Below are 21,496 nucleotides of genomic sequence, written 5' to 3'. Positions count from 1 at the left end.
CTTCATTCAGTCCATGTTCCATTTATTAATGGATGTTTGCAGTTGTTTCTCCTCACTTTTTAGTGCCTTCCTATCTGAGGGACCCTACTTCTGGTATTGTATTTATCAGTGTTACTCTGTTATTCATGAGGTTTTCTAAGGCCTGATATTTCAGAAGTAGATGGATGACCAGTCCTGTTTCTTAGTCTGTCTAGTCTGGAAGCTCCAATGAAACTAGTGCCTGCTGGTGTGTGAAATACTGATGCATAACTTCCAATATCTCAGCAACACAAAAGCACCACAGTATTGCAAACTGACAGATGCATGGTGTGCCCATTAGAAAAAAGCATAAAACAAGCAAGCATACAACTATCACAAAAATACGCATGCATGTTATAAGAAACAGAAAACAAATTGTCTGGTCTGGGACAGTGCATCTGCCAAGCCAGCAGAAGACTAGAGTTGTTATGTCCCCTCAGGTCAGAGTTTCTGCTCATCTGAGTGGTAATCAAAACCTCAAAATGTGATCCAGGTCACAGATAGTTTCTCTTCTGGTCTGGATGCCAGAAATTTATTGACTAGCAATTGACATATTTCAATAAACAGATGCAGTCCTGGACATGCTCACTAGACCAAGAAATTTAGAAGACAATTACCTAGCCAAACAATATCATTAATATCACAGGCAAGTAAAATCATCTGGAGATTATTTTTTTTAATGGCTGAAACAGTACATCAACAGGGAACTGCCAGAAACTCATGCTGGATTTAAAAGGAACTGTGGAATGAAGGTTATCACTGCTGATTTCAGATGGATTCTGGCTGAAAGCAGAGAACACCACAAAGATGTTTACTTGGGCTTTATTGATCATGCAAAGGTATTTGACTTGAAAAATCATAACAAATTGTGGCTAACATTGAGAAGAATGGGAATTCCAGAACACTTAAGTGCACTCATGAAAAACCTACACATAGACCAAGAAGCTGTTGTCTGAACAGAATTAGGCAACACTGCATTGTTTAAAATCAAGAAAGGAGTGCATCAAGATTATATCCTTTCTGCACATATATTCAATCTGTATGCTGAACAGATATTTTGACAAGCTGCAATTTATGTAGCAGAATGTGGCATCAGGATTGGAGAGAGACTCATCAACAAACTTCATTGTGAAGATAACACAACCATGCTCACAGAATATAAAGATGACTTAAAGCACTTACTAAAGAAGATAAAAAGATTATGACTTTCAGTATGGCTTATACATAAAACCAGAAAATAAAACCCCTCACAACAGGACCAATAAGCAACATCATTACAGATAAAGAAAAGATTAAAGTTAATGATCTCATTTTACTTGGATCCACAATCAGCATACACATAGCAGTTAAGAAATCAAAAGACAGTTTGCATTGGGGAAATCTGCTGTCAAGGACTTCTCCAAAGTGCTAAGGAGCAATAATAACAATTTAAAGACTAACATAGACCTGATCTAAGCCATTGTATTTTAGAATTGTTTCCTACACATCTGAAAGTTGGACAATGAATAAAGATGGCAGAAGGAGATGCATGCCTTTGAGTTGTGGTGTTGGAGAAGAGTACCTGGACTTCCAAAAACAAAACAAGTCTGTTTTGGAGGAAGTGCAACCAGAGTGCTCCTTACTGGCAAAGACGGTAAAACTGTGTCACACATTTTGGGCAAGTTGTCAAGAAGAACCAGTCCTTGCTTGGAAAGGTGGCGGATCCAAAGGAGAGAAAGATCTTCCACAAGATGGACTGACTTATTATTGACCTACAGTAATAGGTTTGGAGATGTCAGACTGTGAGGATGACACAGGAAAGGCTAAGTTCCGATCTGTTGGTCACAGAGTTGCTATGAGTTGTATCAACTTGATGACAACTAACAACAGTGTAAATGGCATATACATCTTAAATTTAGTATTTTTTTAATGCTTTGTACATTGCTTCTTTCATTTCCTAATTGTTTGCTGATGGCTTACAGAACCACAACAGATTTTTGCATATTGAGTTCAGTAAATGTAACTCTTTGGGATGGTGGTGGTTCAGTGTTGGATTCTTGCCTTCCATGCAGGTTATATGGGTTGAACAGGTTTAGCAATTTTTCCAGTTTAACATCAACTAGAAAAAAGGCCTGGCAATTTACTCCCAAAATCGGCCAGTGAAAATCCTATGGATGACAATTGTCCAGTCCATGATTGCTTGTGGGGGTCATGGCAGGACCCAGCAGCATTTCGCTCGGTAGTATATGAGCATGCCTTGAGGGGAAATCTGTTTCATCAGCAGCTAACCAAAAGTACAATGACAATAGCATTAAACACATTAATTACAATTAACATGTAATCAAAAGGTCATCAGTACAAATCCACCAATTGCGGTGATGGAGAAAAAGAGGCCATTTCTTCTCCTCTAAAGATGTATAGTCTTACATATCAAGAAGACAAAGATTCTCACCCCTGGGCCAATTGGAAGCACCATGATGGATGGAGAAGAGATTGAGGTTGTTAACAATTTCAATTTGCTTGATTTCACTACCAACACTCTTGCTACCAGGAGTCAGGAAATCAAAAGACAAATTGCATAGGTAAAGTCTGCTGTCAGGGACCTCTCTAGATTGCTTATGAGCAACGATGTCAGTCTAGAGACTAAGGTGTGCCTGATCCAGGCTATGATCTTTGCAATTACATGTTAAGCATCAGAGAGCTAGCTAATGACTATGGATGGCAGAATTGTGGTGCTGGAGAAGAGTACTAAACATAACATGGACAGCAAGGAAAACAAATCAGTTTGTCTTGGAGAAGGTGAAACTAAGTTTCTCCCTGAAGGCAAGGATTTTGACGCTCCATGTCATATATTTTGGGTAAGTGGCTAGGAGGGGCCAGTACTTGGAGAAGGACAACATGCTCGGAAGAGTGGAAGGACAGGGAAGGAAAGGAAGACCCTGGATGAGATGGAGTGACACAATAACTGGGGTGATAGGATTAGGTGTGTCAGAGTCAATGAGACTGGCTCAGGACAGGACAGGATCCAGAGCTGTTGTACATACGGTCACTGTGAGTCACAGGTGACTGGACAGCACATAACGACAATACCTTACTGAGAATTGCTATGAGTCGGAATCTACTTGATATGACAGCGGGGTGTTTCCGATAATTCATCCATAGATTCTTTTGGATTTTGGCATCCTGAGCTGTAATGTCTAAATTAGGGTGGCTCCAATGCATGATGATTTGACGAGTAATACAACAAAAGTTGTCCAGTCCTGTGACATCATCATGGTCTCTTACATGCTCAAGCCCATTGTGGAAAGTATTGTCATGGCTGCAGTGTCAGCCCATCTTGTTAAGACTCTTCCTTTCCTTCTCTGACCTTCCATCTTCCCAGAATGATATCCCTGTCCAGGAACTGGCCTCTCCTGAGAACATCCCCAAAGAAGGTGAGATGAAGTCTTACTCCCAGAACTCGCTTATTTGCCACCTGAAATCCTTAATGAAATGAAAAGGAGTAATATCTAGGAATTATTATTTACAAGTAATATTAGTACATTAAAGATTACTAAAGAATCTATACTGTCTGGTATGGGAGAGGCAGCCTACCCCTATGTCACCAGCACTCTGTGCACCCAAAATTTCAACAAATTCTACTTAGCAAAGGTGTACTTTTGTGCTGGCCAGCCAGGCCTGAGTCTTGGAATTTTTGAGGGATTTTCTCTTTCCTGAAAATGAGCATTTAGTTCTACTGAAATAGTGGGAGACATTTCATTTCATGCCTTTAAAATGGTTTTCAAACTGTTGTTAGATGCCATTACCGCTGATAGCAATTATGAACAACAAATCAGAAAGCTTTGCTAGCTTCTGCCATCCTTGAGATTTTGCCATGTTCAAGCCCATTTCTATTCCTTCCCAGACAACACACCACAGGTATGTGAGACCACAAGTATATAAGACCAAGTTTCATCATTCTTTCCTCCAAGGAGCAATTTGCTTGTACTTCCTCCAAAGAAGATTTCTTTGCTGTTTTACAATTCAAGGGAGCTCTGATGTGGTAGTCTGTAGAGAGCTGTGCAGCTAACCCAAAACTAGTGGTTTGACTCTACCAGCAGCTCTGCAGGAGAAAGGTGGGAAGTCTCTCCTGGTGCAATCTATAGCCTCTGAAAACCTGCTGGAGGATCAGCTATGAGTCAGTTACAATTTGATAGCAATGAAAGTTTGACAGTCCATAGTATTTGCAACACTCCTCACCAACAGCACCACTTAAAAGGTATCAATTCTGTGATTTTCCTTATTTACTGTCTTTCACAAGCATATGAAGCAATTGAAAATACCATCGCTTGGATCAGGCACACCTTAGCATTGCTGATTATCACTGCTCTTTAGCATTTTGGAGAGGTCCTTGACAACTGATTTTTCCAAGGCAACATGTCCTTTGATTTTCTGACTGCAGTTACCATGGGTGTCTACTGTGGATCCAAGTAAAATGAAATTGACAACTTCATTCTTTTCTCTATCGTGATGCTATTGGCCCAGTGGTTTGGATGTTTTCCTTGATGCTGAGACATAATCTATATTGAAAGATTCAGTCTTTGATCTTCTGCAAGTGCTTCAAATCTTCCTTTTCTGCAAGCAAGGTTGCATCATCTGCATAAGCCAAGTTGTTGATGAGTCTTTTTTCAGTCTGGATTCCACATTCTTCTTCATATAATCGAGCTTCTCAAATAAATTGATTTTAAACTCTACAGTATCTCTTTGTCTTTTTGGAAGACTGGTTTTGGGCTCATGCATAGGCTTTGTATGAGCACAATTAAGTGCTCTAGGAATCCCATTCTTCCCACTGTTATCCATAATTTATTATGCTCCACATAGCTGAACATCTTTGCATAGTCAATAAAATACAAACAGCATCCTGGTACAGTTCTCAAACCAGGCAACAGCCTAGTTCCCTGAGCCACACCCAGTGTTCTGGTTCATTCCTCCCCAGTTCCCAGGCAAGGCAGATGCGTCTGCCCAGCATGGATCCCCACTCTGAGCAGCAGTTTTATGCGATGCGATGAGATGGACTTTCATGCAGGGAATCCTCCCATGTGAGTGCTGAGTGTTCTCTTCGTGAGCCTGGGAGCCTGCATCTGCTTGCCTGTAGCCTGTGCTTCCGATTCTGGACACAGGGTGGCACCACACGCACAGAAGTGGCCATGGGTGGCATGAGGGTGAAGTCGGGACAGCGCCCACTATGTCTGGGTGGGGCTGCTAGGGTGCCCAGTGCCCTTCTCCAGCCTCAGTCATCTCCGGCCTGCACCCTACACGTCTTCGTGTCCTTATGAACTGACCTTGTTTGCACCCTACTGCTTGGTGAGCACCCAGTCCTACAGGATGAGATTATGGGGGGTCAGGTCATCCAGCTGTGAGAACTAGGGGATGGGAGTGGGCTGTTGTGCTCTGAGAAGTCAAGGAAGCCCGAGTGCTGTCCTCTGGAGTTGTAGGGAAGCCCTTCTTCCTTGCATCATCCCTTCCTCCACCCTGCCCCAGGCTTGTTCAGGTGCCTGGAGCTGACTTAGGGAGCCCAGTGAAAAAGTAGCTGCTCCAACTGCCCCCTCCATGGCTGCCCTTGAGCCTAGGGAGGCCTTATCACTGAAAGAAGAGACACCTAGGCCAGCTGATCCTCACTGGACCCCAAAGCTGTAATTACAGGCTGAGGCGGAAGGATTATTTGAGAGGTGTGGAGAGCCCCCCAGGGCCTGAGGCTGGGGAGATAACATTCAGGACACTGGCCTGGGGCCCCCACAGGAGGGGAGCAGGGACTGCAAGTGTTCTGGAAAGAGTGGTTCCTAGTGAGACATACCTGTTCCACTGTCCTGAAGGGCCTGTGCCCCAGGACAGGTGTGGACACTACTCCCTATCTGGGACTTGGGCTTACTTTGGCCTGGTCTGGCTGGAATGCCTTCCCCTCTATGTCACCGGAAAGTGAGGGGAACCGTTTGTCCTTTCCAGGACTGGCAGAGACTAGCCTTCTATGCCCAAGTCCAGCCCAGCACCTAGTACACAGCAGAACTGGGGGCCAGCTACTGCTCCAGGCCCTCTTGGGCTGGCCACCACATGCTCCTGGGGTCATGTGGCTCAAAGAGGACATGTGACAATGCTGACGAACTTGTGAGATGGCACGAGGTCACCACTGAGAACCCAGGAAAGGTGTCCAAAAAAGGACCATCGAAAAGAAAAAGAAAAAAAGGACCATCGAGCAAGGCTGGCCATGGTCAGTAAGCTGTGAGGTCAGACTAGGTGGGAGAAAGGACATGGTCCAACTGCTGAGTCAGAGTGAGGTCAGGCAGAGAAGAGTGGACTTGTGAGTCTAGCCATCAGACTGATAGGGTTTGGAGGTTATGATGTCTAAGTGAAGAGGGCAGGAATGAAGAGCTTTATTCTGAGGACCACAGCACTTCCCTGTGAGAGGTCAGTGATAGTAGGGTGTGGGAGGGACAGTGATGGGCACATCACTGGACTCAACTTGTCCATGCCGGTATTGACACAGGGCTGAAGTCTTAACAGCTGGAGGCTGAGGGTGGGTGGAGGACGGCCCTGGTCACCATGCCCTTGGAAGATACTGGAAGGGACAGGGATCAAGCCCTTCTCAGGAAGGTCTTCTGGTTGGAGGAGGGCGGCCCAGGCGAGCCTTGCTGGAGCTGGCAAGAGGGGTCAGACCTGCTCCACACTGAGTTCTGTTGTGGTCTTGTCCACCTGGACCATGCCATTAATGCCTTTCACCTCACCCTTCAAATGATGGGGCTGTCTACCTGGCTAGAGTGGCAGATACAGCCTAGACCAGGAAGGTCCAGTCCCAAACCAGCATCCTGTGCTCTCCAGTGCAACCTCTGGCTGACCCCAGGTCTTTTTCTTTCACACAAGTAAGGCCTTCCTAAGGGACCTCAAGGTTTAGGCTCTGAGCCTTCCCCACAGATCCTCAAGGGGACAGTGTCCAGGACACATCTGCAGTTGGCTTCCTCCCCCTGCCAAGCTCCCCCTCAGCTATAAAAAGCCCAGCTGCACTCCCGCAGGGGACATCGTAGAGGACACAGCCATGCTGGGGCTGCCCTTTGCCCTGCGGCTGCTACAGGCCCCCCCTGAGGAGTCAAGTGGTCCCAAGAGCACTCATCTCCGCCAGGCCAGCCAAGACACCTGTCTCCAGTGGGGTGAGTGGTCTTCAGATACTGGGGATTCCTGACTGGGTAGGGGTGCCAGAGCATGACCAGATATTGGGGAGCCAGATTCTTCTGGAAGGTGGCTTCAGGGTCAAGTCAGTCACATACCATACACTCAGTTAGTTCCCCAAGCTCTAGTGGGCCTCCTTCCGTGGGGCTCAGCTTTAACACCAATAAGGTAGTCTAGAAGGTCACTAGCCCAAGGTCACAGTACTCAGCTAAGCCCATCCCAGGCCAGGACTGCTCTCCAGACAGGAGAGACCAGGCCAGCAGGAACACAGCAGGGTCTGCATGACTGAGGACCATTGTGGACACAGCTCCCTGGTGGGACACACAGGATTCCATTTCCCCTCCCCCAGCACCCTCTGAACAAGGTTATGGGTTGATGATGCCCTATGCTGCTGTGATGGCTCCAATGGTCCCCATCTCCCCAAAGAGTATAACAGTGTGAAAATCACAGAGTAAGCCACCACAGCCTGCCAATCAAAGGCAGACAGCTGAAGCCAGAGGCATGGCTCCTGAGGTGGGCTGCTGGAGGGGTGTCTCCGGACCGGTGGGTGGGCACTGACTCTCATCTCTTCCCCTGGGCAGGAGCAGATCATCTGGATGACAGCCTCCTTTCTCAGCTTCCTGGTGCCGGCAGGCTGGGTCCTATCCCACCTGGAGAACTACAAGAAGAGTTCCTCCATGTGAAGCATGGCTGATGCCTGACATTAAAGCCCATCTGTGGTCACTGTGTGAGGTGGTGCGCTGTGGGCTCAGAGCAGAGGGGTTGTGGGAGGGGAAAAGGCCCAGGTTGGTCTCCCACTTTCCATCACAAGGGTCCCAGGTTTGATATGAAACCCAAGCACAAAATGACACAACCACAAAACAGAGGAAGCAGGTATTTACTGAGGGACCTCTTCAGAGTTCACTTGGCTGTGTGGAGTAGAGGAGCCGTGTTCTCAGCAAGCACCCTGGCCTGCTCCACCCCTACATGTCCAGTCACTGTGCTGGCTTGGACACTAGGTGAGGATGTCGTAGGCCTGGTGCCCCACCAGCATCTCCATGCTCCGCACGTCCGTGCACCACAGTTCCAGCCGGTCCTTCATGCCTGTGATCTGGGGGCAAAGCCATATGCGTCAGGCTGTGGTGAGGAAGCCTACTGCCAGGCCCACCCGCTGACAGAAAGGACACTAGGCTGGCCGGGGGTAACGGGATGATCCCAGGCAGCTTGGATCACAAGGTGTTAGAAAGCCAGCAAGCAGACAAGAAAGGAAATCCAGAGATTAACCCTCCAGCAAACACCAACAAGGTGGATTTGAGCTCAAATTGCATCAGGAATGTCTGGTCAGAATACCAATTTTAGGATTAAGAAAGGCCCCCAGCACAGCCCTGTTCTTGTCACAAAAAGCCTTTAAATGCAGGGTTCAAATCCAGGCTTGCATTAAATTGTCCTCTGGGAGCTTTGGTCCCTGAGCGGTAATTTATTCTCCACAATCTCTTGCCTAATTCTCCATTCTTCCTCAATGGCACTCTTCCAAACAAAACCAAGAGCAGAAAGCACAGGCCGAGAGGTAGTGCCTATCACCCACCTGTTGTAGGTCCAGCACACGGGGCTGCACCCAGGTCATATGGACACGTCTGTCCACCTCGTCAATGCTGCCCCTCACCAGCCCCACAGACAGTGCCTTCATCACTAGCAGCTCCACCTGTGCGCAGAGCAGAGTAGGGCTGAGGACTACTGCCCACCCATCCCTACCTGGGACCTGGCTTTTGAAATCCAGGACCACAGCTGCTTGCTCTTGTTTCTAAAAGAGCTGGCAGCTTCGAGCCCCAGAGAACATACCTCGTTCACAGTTATCTTGGCACTTTTGGCAATTTCTTCAAAAGTGAGCTGCCTGTGGTTGGCAGGCCGTGTGAAAGTCATCTGAAAAACACATTTGCTTAGGAGCTGTTTTCCCAAGAAAAACTATAAAACTCTGCTTGATTCATTAATCCACGTGCCAACGCTTTCTTAACAATGGCGGTGTGGTCCACAAAAATCTACTTTCAACTCTCATTCAAGAAGGGTTTAAGTGGAAACAGCCTTTAACTATCCACTCAGCGTACCGATCACGCAGAAAACAGGACAGGACTCACATGGAGGTGGGTGTGGGGCTGTGACCTCACATGGAGATGGAGGTGAGGATATGACCTCACGAGGAGGTGAGGTTGTGACCTCATGTAGGGGTGGGGTCATAACCTCACAAGGGTGGGTATGGGGCTGCTATCTCACGTGGAGATGGGGGTAGGATCAGGGCGGTGACCTCTATGAGTGTGGAGCTGATCTGACACAGAAGTGGGCATGGGGCCTCACAGAGGTGGGTACAGGTTGGGCAGGAACACAGGCCTGCTCATTCTGGGAGAGGGAAGCCTGTGTGACAAAGGCCACAGGGAGAAGCAGTGGCAGGAGAAGAGCATCTTAGCAGAACCATCAAGATGTTCTTAAAGACCCAAACAGGAAGGAGAGGGTTCTTGAGATTTAACCTGCTCTGGGTGGGCTGCTGTCCCCCACTGGTCACACCTGCAGAGCAGCCGTCCACTTACCTCCATGAGACAGAGAAGCTGGATCTTCCTCAGAAGCTGGGCTTCATTGGCAGCTAAGTCGGGCTGAAAGGCAGACACAGGGAAATAGGCACCCCTTGTAGCTGCCGGCCAGGTGGGGCCCTGAGGCCCCAAACAGAAATAGCCAGGCAAACCTGGGTACTTGGAGACTCATAAGCAGCTCCAAGTGGCTCAAACTTCCCTTTTCTAAAGAACAATAATATTTCCCAACTGAAGCCATTTACGAGGGCAGGCCTGTTCCAATGGCACTAAGAGATGGACACTGGATGCAGGCCCTGGGCAGGCCACCCATCCAAGGGGCTCCAGAGGCCCCACCCTTGTTCTAAATTGGGAGAACAAGTTGCGTATTGCAGCAGGTAACACTGGTTGTGGGCACTTTGGTGTATCCTCTGCTGGGGGTTTGGGCTTGCTGGAGAAAGCAGTGCTGAAGGGGCAGCTCTGGAGAAAGCCTAATGTGGTTCCCACAGGGGATGCTGCCGTGGGGGCAGGGCCAGGCTTCTGGAGAAGTGCCCCACCTGCACCCAGTAGGTTCCCTGTGGCAGGGACAGATCAGCAGCAGATCTCTCCTCTGAATTTCTGAGGGGTCCTTTCCTGACTGAGATCCACAGTTGTACTTTCACAAGGTGACAACACACTGGAGAGCATGGAAAGTTCGAAGTCCCACAGTGTCACACACTTGCTACCCACCAGCCTATTAGTAATATTTCATAAGAAGCGTGGCTAACAATGCCACAAAAACCACACACCAGCCCCTAGTGAACCCTATGACCAGCACGCCCGGCCTCCAGTAGGCCCACTACAAGCACTGCTCTGAAGCCTCTTCACGCAACTCTCTTCTACTTATCCTTAAGCTCACAGCTGGCACCACTCTGTCCAGACTCAAACTCCTGGGCCTGCCCTTGTCTAGTGCAGGGAAGAAGCCACTGCATCCCAAGAGCAGCCACACGCATCAGCTGACCAGCAACTAACTCTCTTTTGCCATCAGAAGTGTCTCTACGACAAAGCCAGGACTGGTTATTCTTTCTCTCCTCATATTTTGACAACCAGTAATATAGAAAGAAAATGGGGAGCAGATGGAAAGTGGGGGCCGGAACTCAGGGTACAGATGGAAGAAGGAGGAGGTGCAGACAGAAAAGGGTATGGACAGAAGATAGGGTGCATAAAGAAAATGGGTGGATGCAGATGGAAGGTGGAGACAGATGGAAAGGTACAGAGAGAAGGCGAGGTACAGAGAAAAGATGAGGTACAAAAGGAGAGTGTATGTACAGAAGACGGAAGATGGGGTGCAGATGAAAGGTGGAGGTAGATGTAAAAGGCACAGACAGCAGGTGGGGTACAGACGGAAGATGGCACACTGAGGAAAGGTGCTCTCAATAAACATAAAGGTGTACAGGCACCTTCACATCCTCAAACACACACAGAATGTTGACCCTGCCCCCACTCACCTGCTGGCCCCAGGCAGCCTTCAGCGACTGGAACTTCTCGACATTTCCACTGTTGAAGGCATACAGAGTGTCAATGAGCCACTGCCGGTCTGTGTTCCTCAGCGACTCCAGCACAGGGTGCATGAGCTGTGAGGGGGCAGATGGTCAGCCAGGACACCCACAGTTGTCCCTCCAGTGAGGGCCTGTGTCCAGGCTAACTTACGAGCTCGCCGAAGTTAAACACTCCTTCACCCAGCAGCCCTGCGAGCCCCAGCGTGAAAGCCCTCTCCTGCTGCTCCGACACTGGAAGGACAAAGAGATAGAGCTGGTTATGTGGTCGGCCACTTACGGATCCACCAGGCCCTCGCTGGACGGTATCAAAACCCAAGAGCCTGAGCTTTTGGACATATGCAGCTTTTCTTAAACATCATGCAGTTTCTGTCCTCAAACCACTTCCAGGAATGGTGTTCTCAACCCCATCAGTCCTATCTGAATCACTCCCAGGAGGGGGCTCCCCTGAGCCCAGCCCTGTGTCAAATTACTTCCAGGACAGAGGCTCCCTTTATCCCAGCCCCACCCGCTATGCAAGCAGCACTATCCTTCAGACTAGGACAGAGCCATAACTTCTGACAACCACAGGTACTTTTTCTGGTGTTTCTATAAAATCTGCATCCATATTTAGGACCTGTCTCTGCAACTCCAGAGCACAGCATAAAAAAGATCCCCAACTCTTCCTGAGAGTGTACCCCTTGCACTTTCCTCAGCACTCACTGGTCACTCTCTCCTCTCTAACCTTCGATCCACTCAGCCTCACTACAGACCCCACCCCACTCTTCCTGCAGAGGATGTCAGGCTTGGCAACACTGTGTCTGCATCTAAGATGTGGATACTCATGACGCCTCCAGTGTGGAAAACACTGACACAGGAAGGGAAGTGGGCACTGAAGGAGACAGCAGCGAGGACATAGCCCAGCCTGACACTACCTGGCAGGTCCTTGATGTCAATGCAGCCCAGAAACCGGAGTGCGTCCTTGTAGTAGGAGGCGTGGTTCCCAATGGTCTGGTAGTATTTACTGGACAGATCATAGAAGCGGCTGTGGACGGAGGTGACGCCAGGCAGGTTGCTAAGCATCTCCTCCACATCCTCAATTGTTTCCTATCAATGGGAAAGAGCACCTTCCTTAACCCAGCCACTTATGTGACACAGAGTAAGACATATTGCAAGCCAGAAAGGTCCTAGACAGAAAAAACTGGGCTGCGCTGCCAAAGCAAAGGCCTCCCTGACAGTTTCTGAGAAGAAAGATGGGCGACCTCTTCCTGAGTGATGGACAGCCTCGGAAGTAGAGGCTGCCCTAGCTGAAGACAAGCCGTGTGGTGATTCTGACTGCATGGCAATGAGACAGAGAACAAAAGTCAGCAGTCCAATGCATGCTAACCCTGTAGACAGAGTTCTACAGCACACAGAACCAGGAGGGATCATGTACAGGACGTAGAGGGGACTCCGACAGAGAGTCAAGACAGTAGGAAAACGGGCTCAAAGCACCACCAGGCAACTTGGTCCAGCACCCAGCCAGGGAAATGCAGAGGGACCCAGAGACATAGTGTTCTGCCCTTTGGGTTGGGCAAGGACACAGGTGTGACAAGGCCAGGCACTGACCTGTGGCACTTAGGGGTGCAGTCTAAGCTGGAGCACAGCCTCCTATGCAGAATTCAGGAAAGGGAGAGGATGCACCCCTTGCCTACTACAACTCCACCCCAAGAACACTGTGGGACTGCTATGCACATGAGCCAGGCAGGAGGGCGTGAACAGCGGCCAGGATGTGAGGGAGACCGCACAGCAGTGAGGACCAACAGTCTACACACCCCAATATGAGTCAGTCCTTCCACCCACCATCAGGGTAATGGACACCAGGGACCCAACACACATGACTGCAGACACGTCAGTGAGACACAGAGCCTGGAATTGGGGTTGGGGGTGCCAGGCTGCCCACAAGTCAGTGAGACACAGAGCCTAGAATTGTGGTTGTAGGGTGCCAGGCTGCCCACACATCAGTGAAACACAGGGCCTGGAGTTGGGGTTGGGGGGTGCCAAGCTGCCCACACGTCAGTGAGACACACAAAGCCTGTAGGGTGTACACACTTGGGGCATTGGACACACAGAACCTGGGGCAGGTGAATGCCAGCCTTCAACGATGTGAGACAGCGGGTACAGAGCTTGGGGGTATACCACGCTGCACGTACATGAGACACGGGACACACAGAGCGTAGGGGTGGGGTTGTAAGCTGTACACATGAGACATGAGACACAAAGCTTGGTGGCAAGCACCAGGTTGCACTTGCGGGGGTGGTCAGGCTGCACGTCAATGAGGACAAAGGATACAGAGCCAGGGGGTGGGGCAGGGTAGGTAGTCAATGCTGACTTCTCTGCGCTATCATATGAGAGCCAAGATTGGGAAGTGATTGGAAAATAAAATACGTTTTAGGACAATGAGAGAAGTAATCTTTTCTGTAATCTAAGCTTACCGAAAAGAGCTCCAGTGGCCAGGTAGATAAGGAACAGCATTGTCAACACAGGTGGTTCAAATCCACCAGCTGCTCCAAGGGAGAAAAATGGGCACTGTCCTCCCATGTTCTCCAGCTATGAGTCAGTTTTGACCACACAGCACACAACATCAACAAGACTACCTAAGCAGAGTAACAATATAAACTGCACATTATCTGGTTAAATAAAGTGGTCCTGGCATATAAATGTTAGCCACTGAAAGACATGTCCAGTGTCTGTCCTCAAAACACGCTAAAATGAAACAAGAAAGGCATTGACAAAATTGGAGCCTTCAACAACATTCAGAAGGCAGAGGGCAGGGGCAGGGTACGACTGACCAGGAAGGGCCCAGGAAGTTATGGACATACTGTGGCTACATGGCTTCAACATTCACAGGCACAGAGCACAAGAAAAAAGTCAAACATCAAAGCTGGGGATCTGGAAGAAAGGTGCAGGAACACTTTGTATTCTTCTGTCCATTTTCTAGAATTTAAAACCTGACCTTCGTGACCTGCAGGTCCCCAATGTTTAACTTCAGTGCTCCGATGGCTGTCTTGCACAGGATCACTGCCTCATCACTGCTTTTCACCTGTGGATGTGAGAACCAGGGCCCTCAGAATCAGGCAGCCATGTTCCAGGTGTGCTCAGCACACCCAGATGTGTCTGAAAAGCATCACCAGGCCTTATTACCTTCTCACGAGTCTTCTCCAGAAAAGTGAGAGCCACGTTTGGATCTAGAAAAAGAAGAGGAACAAAGTCAGAGAACCACCAACAGCATCCGTGCAGACTGGCCTCTGCCAATGAAGAAACTAATCTAGACCGCACAATCTTGGGCTTGGACCACCAGGGAAAACAAACATGTAACCCAGAACCCATGTGTGTCATGCAAACGCAGAGCCAATGACTTCAAGATCACTCTAAGCGCTCTGTGGATCTCCTTGTCTGTGAAGCAGAGTCAGGCTCACCAGTCATCTGTCTGACGACATGAAGAATGATCTCCACCAGGGACAAGGGGTTCACCCTGAAACAAAAGCCACTTGTCTGAGCTGGGGCTGACACACTTGCTTCAAAGTTAGAAAATAACAAAAGGGATTTTACCTGTGTTCAAATTCACTGATGAAGTTTTCATAGAGCTGTAAAAATCAAATAAGGAGAATAATCACAGATGTCTTTCATTTCAAAGCCAAGACAGTGCTGTTTGCAGTTAACAAAACTGATCAGCGTGATGGGGCCAAGCATGGGTGTGAGCACACAGGAGCCTTCTGGAGCAGTGTGCTGAACAACAGACCCGTATACTAGGGCCTTCTTTAATGCTGCTGAACACTCCAACCAGTGACCCCAGTGGGTTGGTACACGCTGTGTGCACTCACAGCTGCTGACAGGGGCCCCTGCAGCCAAGAGCCAGGTGGGGGATAGAGACTCCCAGATCTTTGCCACGCTGTCCTACTGGGGAAAGGAGAAAGGCCTGCTTTCCACAGGAGCAGTAAGTGATGTCCCTGGTCTCCAGGGAAGATTCCACTTTTACTACCATTTCCATTGCCTGCTCTCTGTACTGAGTATTAGATCAGGGAGAGAGGGACATAGGTGTTCTCTTTCTGAGACATTACGTGCAGCATGCTGGGGTGCAAGGTGGCCTCATCCTATGGACAGTCTTTGACTTTCACCACGATCAGGTGGGAACAGGCCTTAGGTTCATAGGGTCGCTATGAGTCATGCTCGACTTGAAGGCAATTATCAACAACAACATAAATGATAAGGTAGGATTGGTCAGGTTTGCCATCCATTAGCTTTAAATTGAACAGCTTTAGCAGTGAAGAGGGGACTGTCACAACCAGCAAGAAACAAGAGAATTCAGTGCACTTCCTTGGAGGCCACAGGTTCCTGCACCAGCCAGACCAGGAGCCGCGGCAGCCTCAGCAGAGAAGTTGAGACCAGCATGAGACAGAGCTGACCTGGGCCTGCTGCCCCACACAGCCAGAGTCAGAGGGCTTCACCCAAGCTTCCTGGAGGACTGAGGGCACACCCCGTGACTGGCAGGACTGAAGGAACTCTAACACTGATCTAAGCTGTGAGGCTGAAGGTCAAAGGGCCTGTGACACCGCCTGAGAAGCTGTCCTGACTGAAGAATTGTATCCTGCTGCCAGTCTCAATGGTAACCCATGAGTTTGGATCTAGGAGATCTGCCAGTGGCCATTACAACAGATCTGAACCCAGTAGTAGAGTGGTCAGAGCCTGTAAAGGAAGCCTGGGGTTAAAACCAGCAGAATCAGAATCGGGGTGATGTCTGACTTCACAGGAACCATTTTGTACTATGGATGTCGTTGATGGGGACAGTTTCCTCTTGTAAAGTTAAAAGAGAATCATAAGTGGCTACTTCAGCACTTTTTGACATCTGGGCACTTACTCAGACTCTGCTAAAAACACATCACATACATGACAGACTCTGCCTTTAGGGAGCTACAGGCCCAGTGAACTTGCAAACAGCAGTAGCCATCAAGTGTCAATAGTGTGAGTCTGTGCTGTGTTGTCAGGAACCAAGACACTGCCAGCGTTGTGCCAGTGCTCACAACTGTTGCTATGAGAACCACTGTCTTTATCTCTGTGAGGGGCATTCTGTGCTGACACTCGACTTTATCAAGCACAGTGTCTTTCTCTTGGGATATCCTTATCTGTGGCTGGGCCCACCCAGTAGCTAGTAAGCTTGGGAGCATGTCAGCAGATGAGGAGAGTGGGAGTGCGGGGAGAGGTCTCAAGGTTACACCAGCAGCAATGATAACTTGTGGTTATGAAGAGCACTCAGGAGAAAAACATCCCAGACAGGGATAAATATGTGCCAAAGCAGTGAAAACAAACCAACTCAGACATTCAGGGAGGTCTCTGAGGATAATGGGGCCAGACCTGCAGAGAACAGAGAGATATGTCACGTTTTAGAGGTGGAGGGGTAGCTCAGACAGCACGGGTGCATACAGCTCAATGGTCAGTGTAGAGGCTTGAGGAATTTAAGCCAAGAGCTTCATAGCCACTCTTCTAAGATCAACTGGGAGTAGAGGGGCCAGCAAGGGGAAAAGCTGAGAAGAGCCCTTTTAAGAGGCTACTGCTAGGACAGCGTGAAGTTCTGAAGGGCAAGAATATTGAGGGTGGACAGAATGGGAGAAACTTAGCGCCTTGAATCAGAATTAACCAGAAATGGGATAGAAGTGATGGTGGGAGCAAAGAATGACCCTGAGCTAAGTTGGCACTGACTGAAGGGGTGCTGTTCACTGAGATAAACCCCAGATGGAGGAGCCAGTGTGAGCAAAGCAGGAGGAACCTTTAGGGTAGTCTAACTCTGGATAGTAGAACCTGAAGCTCCCCAGATGTGAAGGCAGAAAAAAGAACACAGGCTTGTAATACTCATTTGGTAGTAACTGTGCTCATGTGAAATGTATCCTCAGATCAAGAAGCTGTTGTTTGAAGGAAACACTGCATGGCTTAAAATCAGGAAAGGTGTATGTCAGGGATGTAGCCTTTCTCCATATCTATTCAATGTAAATGGTAAGCAAATAATTTGTAAAGTTATTATGAAGAGGAATGCGGCATCAGAATTGGAGGAAGACTCATCAACAACCTGCATTATGCTGATGATGCACGCTTCCTTGCTAAAAGTGAGAAGGATTTGAAACCCCTGCTGCAGACCTGTGTTTCACTGATTATGCAAAGGCATTTGACTGCGTGGATCATAACAAACTGTGGCTGACTCTGAGAAGAATGGGAATCCCAGAACATTTCATCGTTCCAATGCAAAAGCTATACTTGGACCAAGAGGCAGTTGTCAGAACAGAGCAGGGAAACACTCATGGTTTAAAATTGGGAAAGATGTATGGCAGGGATGTGTCCTATCTCCATACCTTTTCAACCTGTATGCAGAACAGATTATCCGAGAGGCTGGGCTCTATGAGGAGAAGTGTGGCATCAGGACTGGTAGAAGATCTATTAACAATCTGCGTTATGCAGATGACACAACCCTGCTTGCTGAAACTGAGGACCTGAAATGCTTGCTGCAGAGGGTCAAGGACTACAGCCTTCAGTATGGATTGAGGCTCAATGTCAAGAAGACAAAAGATTCTCACCACTGGACCAATTGGCAGCATCAGGATGGATGGTGAAGAGACTGAGATTGTTAACAACTTTAGTCTGCTTGGCTCCACAGCCAACACTCTTGGCACCAGTAGCCAGGAAATTAAAAGATGTATTGCCATGGGAAAGTCTGCTGTTAGGGACCTCTCTAAAGTACTCAAGAGCAACGGTGTCACTCTGGAGACTAAGGTGCGTCTGATACAGGCTATGGTCTTTGCAATCACTTTCCCAATTTTAAACCAGAGAGTTGGACAATGACTGAAGAGGATAGGAGAATTGATGCCTTTGAGCTGTGGTGCTGGAGAAGAGTACTGAATGTACCATAAGCTGCCAAGAAAAGAAACAGAGTCATCCTGGAGAGGGTGAAACCAGGCTGCTCCTTGGAGGCAAGGATTCTGGTGCTTCGTCTGACATACTCTGGCCATGTTGGAAGGAGGGACAGGTCCTTGGAGAGGGACATCATGCTTGGGAGGGTGGAGGGATGACGCAAGAGGGGAAGACCCTCTACGAGGTGGACTGATTCAGTGACTGGAGTAATCAGGATGGGTGTGTCAGAGGCAGTGTGATTGGCACAGGACAGAGCAGGGTTTAGGGCTGTTGTACATAGGGTCGCTATGAGTCACAAAGGACTTGACGGCACATAACAACAACATCAATCAAGAAAACAAAGGTCCTCACCACTGGACAAACAGGATATCATGATAGATAAAGGACTGAAATTGACTGCCAATGATTTCATCTCGGCTTGGATTGATAATCAACATCCCTGGTACCAGCAGTCAGGAGTTAAGGAGACACTGCATTGGGCAAGTCTGCTGTCAGGGACGCCTACAAAATACCGACGAACAACAACATTAGTTTGAAGACCAAGGTGCACCTGATTCAGGCCATGGTCTTTTCAATCATTTGCTATGGATCTGAGAGCTGGACAATGAATAAGGATCACAGAAGAATCGATATCTTTGAATTGTGGTAACTGTAGAAGACTACTGAATGTCCCACGGACTGCTAAGAGAACAGATACTCATACTGGGAAAAGTGTAGCCAGAGTGCTCCTTGGAGGCAATGACAGTGAAGCTTCATCTCATACTTTGGATTGTTGCTAGAAGAGGTTATTTGAAAATAGATAGCATGTTTGGAACAGTAGAGGGTCAAAAAGAGAGAAAGATCCCCACCAAGACCGGACTGACACCATGACTGCAGCCATGGGTCAAATGTGTCAGAGATGATGAGGATGGCATGGGATAAGACAGGGTTCAGGCTGGTGTTCACAGGGTCACCATGAGTTGTAGTACTTGATTCAACAGCAACTAACAACAACACAGACAATAAATGTCTTTTTCATTACAAGTGAACACTTCATAGATACCTTCCTCATTCATAGAAAAATGCTTCAGACTCCATTTATTAACTACTACTGCTTAAATAAATATCTAAGCCCAGAAACACAAAACTCCTTCTGGTGATATCACACTTGTCTTACGCTTAAGTAGACTGAGTCCTATTAAGTATAAAGGTATAAGGAAATGGTAAACTCAAGTCTGACTTGCCTGTGATAGGCAGACAAAAAGGTCAAGAGCAGAGACAAATGACCACGAAGCTTCAGCGTGACAAAGAATCTTGGGGACAAATGGTGGGATGAGCCTCACACAACATTTTCCTTCAGAGCCTGGCCGACAGCAGGTCCACAGGCACAAACCCAAGCAAGGCCTGCAAGGCCAGGCAGTGAGGCAGCAGCATGGACAGATGCACACATGAGCACACAGCGGAATCCATCCAGGGAACACACAATCCATGTGCTAGCTACCAGTGTCAATGGAGGTATGAGTATCTAATTCATTCAAGCAGCACACAGCTTAGTCAGTCAGGCCTGCGGGTGGCTGGGACAGAGAAGGCAGGGTGAGAAAAGGCACAGATAATGGAGCCGGCTAGTTGCATTCTGGGGAATGAGAGGAAATCAGGGGGGCCTAGACCCCAGATGCTGGGGGTGTTAGAACAAAGGAATCCTCAGTCACCGCACAGGAAGTGAGAAGCCAGTGAAGGAGCAAGTGGGACAGCCTGAAGAGGACTTGATGCAGCCATGCCTGAAATGTTCACAGGAAGGCATCCACCCTGAGCAGTAGGAAACACACAAATGGGGCTGTGAAGACAGAGAAGTAAAGAAATCATAGAGGAAAGCCACAGCAGTCTTCATTCTAAAACAGAACTGGGGGACACGAACCGATCGGAATGAGATGGAAAACAAGGGCATGACAGGACTCAGTGTCTTCCCACAGCACCAGCCTGACCAGGCACTCTCCTTCTGTTTCTTAAGCTATCACCTTCCCCACGACCTGTACACAGTTAAGTAATGGGTGTTCTAACCCCACTGAAGGGAGCTCTGGTGGCCTAGTAGCAAAGCTGCACTGCAACCCCAAAGGCATGGAGTTCAAATCCACCTGCTTCTCTGTGGAAGAAGAATGGGCAATCTCCTCCTGTGCAATTTACTGCCTCTGAAGACCCACCAGAGGGTCAGCTATGAGTTAGTTCTAACTCAATGGCACACAACAACCCCCCACTGGAGACCAAAGTTGGTACAGTGAGCAAGCAGTTCTCACATTTTCGGTGTTGAGGGTATCATAAATGAATATCTTAGAGTCAAGAAAACTGTCTTAACTTCCTAACACTGTTTATACCTGGTATAGACTGAATCAAATCTCTCAAAAATGTGTGTTGTAAATCCTAATCCTATATAACCGTGGACGCAATCTCACTGGGAAATAGGAGCTTCCTTATGTTAAAAGAGACAGAAGCAGAGATGGGGGAAGACAGATGCCCCAAGAAGATCACCAAGGACAGATGTTGAAAAGATACAAGGACAAAAAAAAAAAGAAAAGATACAAGGACATTTCCTGAGAGCTGACTCAGACAAGTGCAACCTGAGTCTAGACTTCTGAGTGGTGGGAAAAGAAATTATTATATTATAAATAATAGTTTGTTAAAGTCATCTACCTTAGTTATTTCTGTTCCAGCAACACTAAAACAGAGCTTAAAGAATTAAGACATGACAGATGAATTGACTCCTAACAGAAATATAACCAAAAAATTTTAGACAGAGATGATTACTATTATTAAATTAAAAGACAAAGTAATCTCTCAAAAAACTCCAGAAAGAAAAGCCAGTTAAATAGTAATGCTAGGAAGTGAGATGATTGTTTTCTGTTGACAAAGTTTTAAAAGTACTCTGTTACAGAGGCATATAGTACCATACAGGACCCCAGGTTTTGCCCGCTGCCATGCTGCCCAGGACAGAGTAGTGTGGCAAACATCTGAGATGCAGAATGTTAAAGTCTGGAGAGGAGGTGACGCACACAGGACTGAGATGGTTAGAGGAAGACATTCTCACTAGCAGTCACCATCGATTGCTTTTCCAGTCCTCAGCCTGATGTTTTAATTTTTAAATACCTTCCCAAAAGCACACAAAGCTTCCATGAAACTCTGCTGGAACAGTAGTCAGTGCTCAGCTGCCAATCCCAAACCACCTAGCTCTCTGCAGGAGAAAGATGGGGCAATGCACACCCATGTTTATTGCAGCTTTGTTCACAATAGCAAGGAGTTGGAAACAACCTAAGTGCCCATCAACAAACGAATGGCTAGAGAAGCTGT

At 48.0% G+C, this 21,496-nt stretch overlaps 1 protein-coding gene and 1 pseudogene across 2 annotated transcripts in view; both read right to left on the bottom strand.

The window, feature by feature from the left end:
• The window catches only part of LOC102845735, a 36,872-nt pseudogene extending 30,371 nt beyond the window's left edge, over window positions 1–6,501 (bottom strand).
• A 1,682-nt stretch (window positions 6,502–8,183) lies between these two features.
• PSMD13 (proteasome (prosome, macropain) 26S subunit, non-ATPase, 13) overlaps window positions 8,184–21,496 on the bottom strand; it is a 16,819-nt gene continuing 3,506 nt past the window's right edge. Inside the window, exons 3-13 of one of the 2 annotated variants that reach the window (XM_006893189.1) lie at window positions 14,834–14,868; window positions 14,701–14,756; window positions 14,426–14,469; window positions 14,238–14,324; window positions 12,178–12,349; window positions 11,418–11,497; window positions 11,216–11,341; window positions 9,753–9,815; window positions 9,013–9,093; window positions 8,759–8,875; window positions 8,184–8,284 (exon numbers count right to left, since the gene is read on the bottom strand). In XM_006893189.1, coding sequence (XP_006893251.1) covers window positions 8,189–8,284; window positions 8,759–8,875; window positions 9,013–9,093; window positions 9,753–9,815; window positions 11,216–11,341; window positions 11,418–11,497; window positions 12,178–12,349; window positions 14,238–14,324; window positions 14,426–14,469; window positions 14,701–14,756; window positions 14,834–14,868 — 957 coding nt within the window. In that variant the 3' untranslated portion in view covers window positions 8,184–8,188. The remainder of the gene's footprint in view (window positions 8,285–8,758; window positions 8,876–9,012; window positions 9,094–9,752; window positions 9,816–11,215; window positions 11,342–11,417; window positions 11,498–12,177; window positions 12,350–14,237; window positions 14,325–14,425; window positions 14,470–14,700; window positions 14,757–14,833; window positions 14,869–21,496) is intronic. The other variant, XM_006893190.1, reaches the window with a different exon arrangement.

The sequence above is a fragment of the Elephantulus edwardii genome, unplaced genomic scaffold (genome assembly GCF_000299155.1).
Source record: "Elephantulus edwardii isolate Elephantulus edwardi_28Jun2011 unplaced genomic scaffold, EleEdw1.0 scaffold00126, whole genome shotgun sequence".
Classification (NCBI taxonomy): Eukaryota; Metazoa; Chordata; class Mammalia; order Macroscelidea; family Macroscelididae; genus Elephantulus; species Elephantulus edwardii.
The sequence above is the reverse complement of the archived record's forward strand: the minus strand, read 5'-3'. Positions and strand labels throughout refer to the sequence as shown.